At 45.8% G+C, this 8994-nt stretch overlaps 1 protein-coding gene across 1 annotated transcript; it reads left to right on the top strand.

Annotated features, from left to right (window-relative positions):
- Positions 1-665: 665 nt before the first annotated feature.
- Positions 666-8668, top strand: SEM1 (SEM1 26S proteasome subunit). The gene is made up of 3 exons (XM_056518346.1): positions 666-847; positions 5794-5887; positions 8490-8668. Exons 1-3 carry the CDS (start codon positions 769-771, stop codon positions 8530-8532), a joined length of 216 nt encoding a protein of 71 aa, XP_056374321.1. The 5' UTR covers positions 666-768; the 3' UTR covers positions 8533-8668.
- Positions 8669-8994: the final 326 nt, after the last annotated feature.

Here is an 8994-nt window from a genome sequence, read left to right as displayed (position 1 = left end):
TATAAGTTTTTATTTTTATTTTGTTTTTTACATGGGAATCATTGGGAACCGTACAGAACTGTGCATACGGTTCCATATGGTTTTTTACTTTGCACAGTTTTTTTCTTGGAAATTCAATCAAACAAGTGAAACTTTATTCATGATGGAATGAAAAGTTAAAAACATATACGTTTTTTTTCTTAGAAAAACGGATGCAACCGGACATCATTTTTCAAACTGTATACGGTTTTCAACCGTGTACGGATTAAAATTTGTACACACGTTTTGATACAGTTTAGTATGGTTTTGAGGAATCCGTTTTTATTTTTTTTTATCAAAAACCTGATATGGGAACTATACTGCAGAAACGTGGTGTGAACCCAGCCTAACATTGCATTTCTACGTAGTCACACACAAAAAAATGCAGTACTGTGATTAAAACTGCAATACAATGTGTGAACACAGCCTGATATCCCTATAGGCCGCATTCAGGAAAGGAAATAAAGCAGCCTCGTTACCCATAGCAACCAGCCGTAAACTACCAGCGTTTTGACTGGTCACTATGGAGAGTGTGCGCGAGGCTAACGGAGCACATGACTGGTGCGCACGCGCGGTAACACCAGGTCTCGCCGCGCTCTGGTTCCAGGCATGCGCAATACAGCGCGACTGCGTTTTCTTCCGCCAGCCACCATATACGCATGCGTCAAGACCTGCATTTCCGTTTCCGGTTGACTGTGATACCGTGTTTTGAGCCGCTCACAATCCGGTTTCTCTGTCCCCGAGGGTGGAATGACTACCGAGAAGAAGCCGCAGGTGGACCTGGGTCTGCTGGAGGAGGACGACGAGTTTGAGGAGTTTCCCACCGAGGGTGAGGAGGGGGGAGAAGCGGCTGTGAGGGAGGATGAGGCCTAGGGTGACTCAGGAGGACTTGGGGGTATTGTGACTAAAATGATAGGACAGTGTTTCCCAACCGTGTGTCTCCAGCTGTTGCAAAACTACAACTCCTAGCATGCCCGGACAGCCAAAGGCTGTCCGGGCATGCTGAGAGTTGTAGTTTTGCAACAGCTGGAGGTTCACTGGCTGGGAAACACTGGGTAAGGAGGTCACTGAACTCGTAAGCGCCTCTATACTAGTTACACCTGCTCAATTGCTTAACACAAATATCTACCCAGCCAATCACATGGCAGCAGCTTCAATACATGTAGGCATGTAGATGTGGTCAAGACAACTTGCTTAAGTTCAAACAGAACATTAGAATGGGGAAGGAAGGGGATTTAAGTGACTGCTAAGGTGACATGGTGGTTGATGCCCGACGGGACAGGCAGGTCTGAGTATTTAACAAATTGCTGACTTCCTGAGATTTTCACACACACAATGGTCCGAAAAAGAGAAAATGTCCAGTGAGCGCCTGTGTGGAGAAAAAGATCTTGTTGATGTCAGTGAGGAATGGGTAGACTGGTTCGAGATTGCAACAGAACTCTACTACTTCTTACAACCAAGGTCTGCAAAATATCATCTCTGCACACAACACGTCCACGTACAGCAGCAGGAGACTGAGGGCCACTTCTGTCAGCTAAGAACAGGAAACAGGCTACAGTTCACACAGGGACCAAAACTGGACAATGGGAGATGGAAGAACGTTGTGTGGTTTGATGAGTCTTCATTCCAGCTGAGACATTTAGATCATAGGTTTTAGAATTTGTTGTAAACAAAATCATGGATCCCCCCTGCCTTGTATCAGGTTCAGGCTGGTGGGGTAATGGTGTGCAGGACATTTTCTGGGCACTTTGGGGCCCTTAGTACCCCACATAAACCCCACAGCCTACCTGAGGATTGTTACTGACCATGTCCATCCCTTTATGACCACAGTGTCCCCTGTATCTTCTGATGATACTTCCAGCAGGATAATGCCCCATGTCTCATGACATCATCTCATACAGGATAATGAGGTCACATGACCTCATCTCATACAGGACAATGAGGTCACATGACATCATCTCCTACAGGACAATGAGGTCACATGACTCCAATGGCCTCCACAGTCACCAGATCTCATCCTTTAGATCACCGCTGGGATGTGGTGGAAGCTGAGATTCTCATCATGGATCCAACAAATCTACAGCAACTGTGTGATGTCATCATGTCCATATGGAGGAACTGTGTGATGTCATCATGTCCATATGGAGGAACTGTGTGATGTCATCATGTCCATATGGAGGAACTGTGTGATGTCATCATGTCCATATGGAGGAACTGTGTGATGTCATCATGTCCATATGGAGGAACTGTGTGATGTCATCATGTCCATATGGAGGAACTGTGTGATGTCATCATGTCCATATGGAGGAACTGTGTGATGTCATCATGTCTATATGGAGGAACTGTGTGATGTCATCATGTCTATATGGAGGAACTGCGTGCGGTGTCGTCGTGTCCGTATGGCGGAGCTGCGTGCGGTGTCGTCGTGTCCGTATGGCGGAGCTGCGTGCGGTGTCGTCGTGTCCGTATGGCGGAGCTGCGTGCGGTGTCGTCGTGTCCGTATGGCGGAGCTGCGTGCGGTGTCGTCGTGTCCGTATGGCGGAGCTGCGTGCGGTGTCGTCGTGTCCGTATGGCGGAGCTGCGTGCGGTGTCGTCGTGTCCGTATGGCGGAGCTGCGTGCGGTGTCGTCGTGTCCGTATGGCGGAGCTGCGTGCGGTGTCGTTGTATGCAGCACCTTGTAGAAAGTATGCCAGGAAGAATGAAGGCAAAAGGGTCCAACTTGGTACCTAATATGGTGGCCAGTGAGTGTATTTAAATGTGACTGTCCATTTGATAGTGTAAGGGGACCTCCTGACTCTCCCCCACCGGATGATTGCATGAGAGGGATCGGCCATGTTGCATTTCAGCTGCCTTATCCATTTGTTTTTATAATATAAGCCACCAGCAGAGGAGTCTGGCAGAAGCTTTCTCCACTATAGTTTATCATTTTTTAGTGTAGTAAATGAAGTGTACGTGTGCAATAAGAAAAGCTTTTGACATGTTGTCTGTTGGCATCTTAGTGTTCAGACTGAACACTAGAACCAGCTACCGCACACTTCTCTTATGACTTTGTATCAGACCTGGACTCCATTCCCATAGACTTACACTATAAGTCTTTCCCTGTTTACGTGGCACAGAGACGGGGGAGGACGGGCTAAGCATACATTCCCCGGTTTGTTTTTGTGGTTGGTCCTGGCCTGAACACTCAGACCCCCAATCAAACTTTCTATCTGTCTTTACAACATATCAAAAATGTACCATTTGAAGGGGTTGTTTGGGGATCTGAGCTATCAGACACACAGCCCTATCCACAGGATAGGGGACAAGCGTTTGATCGCAATTGTCTGACTGCTGGGACCCCCCCCTACCACGTTCTCCTGTACGGGGCTCATGTCTATTTAGCTGTCCTCAGAATGCTCCAGGTTCCACCTCCCTGAACAAACACAAGTGGCTGCTTACTCAATCATTGGCCGCAATGATGTCCCGCCGCATCCAGTTTTTCATAGCAACCGGGACCCACTGGGTAGGGGGCGCAGGACATGCATGTACATCCTATGTCATCTGGGGGGGGTAAGCATCCCATTAAAACTGAAAAATGAATTTAATTGGGAACACAGCCATCAAAGGTCCTTTTTTCTTGAGTTATCCCACACATTTATAAAATCTTGAACACCGGGAGGGTGCAATGATGTCTCACAACATATATGATGCGAACAGTACACGTGAGCCAGGGAAGGCACAGATTTTACACCAGACCCAAATCTTCAGGCTACACCCCTATAGAGGCAGTTTGTTTCCTGTTTACACTCATTACACCCACTGTTTGGGTCATTTTGCCAGCTGCCCCTATACAGAAGCACATTGGTAGTGACAATTGTTTTCACTCATTTATCAGTGACTACCTGAGTGCTCCCCACATCTCCTCCCCGATAATCCCTGAGTAAACTATTCTCACCTTCAGAAAATGAGTAACGTGCGTTATGGTGCAAAAGTCTCCCCGTCAGCGTTATGTAGTGAATTGTTTGGCGATACTGCTCAGCTTGACTTAGAAGGAAAAATGTATTTTATGTATACTTCCTGTACAAACCTATATATCTCCATGGTAACAGACTACAAAATACCTTCCTGACAACACATAAGTTAGAAAGAAATATGCAGGATCTGACTACACAGGGTTTCGCTTGCAGTCTGTAACCGTAGAGACGCATAAGTGTGTATAGGAGCTACAGGCACTTAAAGGGGTTCTCCGGCGCTTAGACATCTTATCCCTTATACAAAGGATAGGGGATAAGATGCCTGATCGCAGCGGTCCCGCCGCTGGGGACCCCCGTGATCTTGCACGCAGCACCCCAGTTAAAATCAGTCCCCGGAGCGTGTTCTCTCCAGGTCTGATTACCGGCGACCACGGGGCAGGCGGCGTGTGATGTCACGCCTCCGCCCCGTGTGACGTCACGCTCCGCTCCTCAATGCAAGCCTATGGGAGGGGGCGTGACATCACACGCCGCCTGCCCCGTGGTCGCCGGTAATCAGACCCGGAGGGGTACTCTCCGCTGCTCAGCGTTTGGAACAAACTGTTCCGAACGTTGGAGCCGGCGCCGGGACCTCGTGACGTAATACCCCTGCCCCCACATGCCGCCACGTTCAGCCCCTTCAATGCAAGTCTATGGGAGGGGGCGAGAAAGCAGTCACGCCCCCTCCCATAGACTTGCATTGTGGGAGTGGGCCGTGACGGCATGAGGGGGCGGGGCAATGACGTCACGAGCTCCCGGCTCCAGCGTTCAGAACAGTTTGTACCCCTTTAACAGATTTTTTTTTTATTTTTTTTTACTTTTGCAAAGTTGCTTAATTTTTTATTTAGATAAATTGGAGTTTTGATGCAATTAGGGGAATTTATCAAAAAATTTAGACGGATTTTTTCGTCTAAATTTGTTGCAGGAAAAGTCGCAGGCTGGTGCCGTGCGACACTTCCTGCAACATTTCATTTAGACTGTTTATTATGACCACAAAGTGATCCGATTTAGATCACTTTGTGCAGTGGTCACTAATTTATCATGTGCAACTTTTTTGTGAAAAGTCGCACGGACCAGATATAGAAGAAATCACAGGTCAATTCAACCCTGCCCTATGTCACTCCATGCGACAATTGTATTAAAGGGGTACTCCGGTGGAAAACTTTTTTGTTAAATCAACTGGTACCAGAAAGTTAAACAGATTTGTAAAATTACTTCAATTAAAAAATCTTAGGAACTGTCCAGAGCAGCATATGTTTTCTATGGGGATTTTCTCCTACTCTGGACAGTTCTTAAAATGGACAGAGATGTCAGCAGAGAGCTCTGTGCTCATGATGTCAGCAGAGAGCTCTGTGTTCCAAAAAGAAAAGAATTTCCTCTGTAGTATTCAGCAGCTAATAAGTACTGGGAGGATTAATTATATATTTTTTTTTTTATAGAAGTAATTTATTATCTGTTAAACTTTCTGGCACCAGTTGATTAAGAAAAAAAAGTTTTCCACCGGAGTACCCCTTTAAGGTCCGTGCGAGTTTTAAGACAATTGTTGCCTGGCCCGCCACTGCTCTGCGAAATTTTAATGTGCACCACTTTCCTGGCAACTTTTTTTTTTGCTCTAAAGTTGAGCGTAAAGCAAGTTAATGTTTGATAAATGCCCCACAATGTGTTTACCATTTGGTTGCATTCTGGACTATCGGTAATTCTGTGATATTGGATGCAGGACTATTAGAAGTCCAATATATATTCCCGGTTTTCCCTTGCTCACCTTCCTGTGTATTTTTCTCCGCAGAATGGCCCGGCTGTGACGACGATGAGGACGCTCACGTTTGGGAAGATAACTGGGATGACGACAACGTAGAAGACGACTTTTCAAATCAGTTAAGGTAACAATTCCCCCAAATATTGGAAAATTATTTTATTCGTACATTGTTCAAAAGTAAAGCCCTATTCTTAAATGAGTTGTCTAGTTTAAAAAAAAATGTATCCCCGATTCGCAGGATAAGGGGGTGAGTGTCAGATCACGGGGGGGGGGGGGGGGGTCCAACTGCTTAGACCCCCTCGACCTCCTGCCGGTTCCCTGGCTCTCCTCATGACTGAAGCTGTGACGACTACAGCATGAAGCGGTGGCAGACACCCCATCTCCGTGCATCTCTATAGAGAGCTTGAGATACAGCGCTCGTATTGCACGCCTCGTCAGAACTAGAGATAAGCGAACTTACAGTAAATTCGATTCGGCACGAACTTCTCGGCTCAGCAGTTGATGACTTATCCTGCCTAAATTAGTTCAGCTTTCATGTGCTCCCGTGGGCTGGAAAAGGTGGATACAGTCCTAAGAGAATCTTTCCTAGGACTGTATCCACCTTTTCCAGCCCACCGGAGCACCTGAAGGCTGAACTAATTTATGCAGGAAAAGTCAGCAACCGCCGAGCCGAGAAGTTCGTGATGAATCGAATTTACTGTAAGTTCGCTCATCTCTAATCAGAACCCATTAGACCCTATTAAGTCAATAGGGTCCATTAGGTGTTGCTGGTGGCTTCTGTTATACTTTTAAAGGTTTACTCCGCTCCCCAGCATCTGGAACTCAATGTTCTGAACGCTGTGTGGAGGCTTCCATGTTCACGCCCGCCACCTCGTGATGTCATATCCCGCCCCCTCAATGCAAGTCTATGGGAAGGGGGCGCGACGGCTGTCGCGCCCCCTTCCCATAGACTTTCATTGAGGGGGCGGGGTGTTACGTCATGAGGGGATGGACGTGAACACGGAAGCCCCCACACAGCGTTTGGAACATTGAGTTCCAGATGCTGGGGAGCGGAGTAAACCTTTAATGTGAACAGAGTCTTAAAGAATTTGTAAGAGATATAAAAAAAATAACAAAATTAAAGTATACTCCTTCTGCTTACGGATTCCAGTGAAGCTGCTCCTGTCTCCTCTGCTACCTCTGTTTACTTCCCTGCTTGACTCGCTTACTGATGCTGGTAATTTTGCAACAGCTGAAGGCACCCTGGTTGGGCAACACCTTCTTTAGAGCAGTGGCCTCCAAACTTTGGCCCTCAAGATGTTGCAAAACTACAACTCCCAGCATGCCCAGACAGCTGATGACTGTCCGGGCATCCTGGGAGTTGTAGTTTTGCAATAGCTGGAGGTGTCCCGGTGGGGAAACACTGCTTTAGAGCTGTGGCCTCCAAACTTTGGCCCTCCAGTTTTTGTAAAACTACAACTCCCAGCATGCCCAGACAGCCAATCACATGCTCTTGTTCCAGCTCCACCACCAAGGTCACTGATTGGCTGCAGAGCAGACCCCCTGAGAACAAAAGGATTGGGAAGGCTGGACCTTTCTCCCAGCATCTGCCATGAGGGGAGAAACTGGCGGCCACCATGCATGTTAGGTGGTCAGTAGAGATGAGCGAATTTACAGTAAATTTGATTCGTCGCGAACTTCTCGGCTCGGCAGTTGATGACTTTTCCTGCATAAATTAGTTCAGCTTTCCGGTGCTCCGGTGGGCTGGAAAAGGTGGATACAGTCCTAGGAAAGAGTCTCCTAGGACTGTATCCACCTTTTCCAGCCCACGGGAGCACCTGAAAACTGAACTAATTTACGCAGGATAAGCCATCAACTGCCGAGCCGAGAAGTTCGTGACGAATCGAATTTTCTGTAAATTCGCTCATCTCTAGTGGTCAGCTGTTCTTACCAAAATTTTTCGTTTTCAGCTCCCTTTAATATGTTGGGATAACTTTAGTTTGGGGAAAAATGTGCATTAGCTTTTTGAACTTTTTTTTTAAAAGTTCCTTTTTATATTTTTCTTCTGTATGGTGTGTTTTTTTTTTTTTTTTTTTTCTTTTTGTTTTGTTCGTTCACTGATGGTTATAAAACAGATGATATATGAATAATAAAATTTAGTGTATGGTAAATTGGATAAAAGTGTTGGAAATTCAGTTTGCCGCTTGGGCTCCATGTGAATGTGTCATAAATAATAACTAAAATGGTTCTGTTAAAGTAATGTTTCCCAACCAGTGTTCCTCCAGCTGTTGCAAAACTACAACTTCCAGCATGCTGGATGTTGGGGAAACATTGCTTTAGAGCACTGGCCTCCAGCTGTTGCAAAATGACAACTCCCAGCATGCCTGGACAGCCTTCGGCCTTATTGGGGGAGGGGATTTTTCAAAATTTTTTACAATTTTTTTTTATTATTATTTTTATTTTTTAACACACTTTATAGTCCCCATAGGGGACTATCTATAGCAATCCTCTGATTTCTAATACTGATCAGTGCTATGTATAGGACATAGCACTGATCAGTATTATCGGTCATCTTCTGCTCGATCTCAGACCAGAGCAGAAGACCCCTGGAGACGGACGGAGCCAGGTGAGGGGACCTCCGGCCGCCATTATAGATGATCGGATCCCCGCGGGTCTAGACGGCCGTGTGAACGCAGCCTAAGTCTTATTCTCAAACATTTATGTCTTGAATGTTTTCTGTTTTTCAGAGCTGAACTAGAAAAACACGGATACAAAATGGAGACAGCGTAGCCAAGAAGAATCCGGATCCCTTACTGTTAGTTTTTTTTTTTTTTTCTTAGTTTTTACAATAAATATTTTGTTGCCGTTGTAATTGTTCGATTGTTTCTTTGGAATAAAACTTGTTGGCTGCTGCTATAAAGGGGAATGACCTACTGTACATTAAGTTTATTTATTTTTTGTAATTTTCCATCTTACTATCTATATTATAAAGTAATCCTGCAGTTTTTATTCTGGCCACTGTGGCTTAAAGGGGGATTCCAGGCAAAAACTTTTTTTTTATATATCAACTGGCTCTGGAAAGTTAAACAGATTTGTAGATTACTTCTATTAAAAAATCTTAATCCTTTCAATAGTTATTAGCTGCTGGAGTTTTCTGTCTAACTGCTCATGGATGATGTCACGTCCCGGGAGCTGTGCATGATGGGAGAATATCCCCATAGGAACTGCACAGCTCCTGGGACGTGAGTCATC

Source organism: Hyla sarda, chromosome 5 (genome assembly GCF_029499605.1).
Source record: "Hyla sarda isolate aHylSar1 chromosome 5, aHylSar1.hap1, whole genome shotgun sequence".
NCBI lineage: Eukaryota > Metazoa > Chordata > Amphibia > Anura > Hylidae > Hyla > Hyla sarda.
This window is presented reverse-complemented; position numbering and strand designations above follow the sequence as displayed.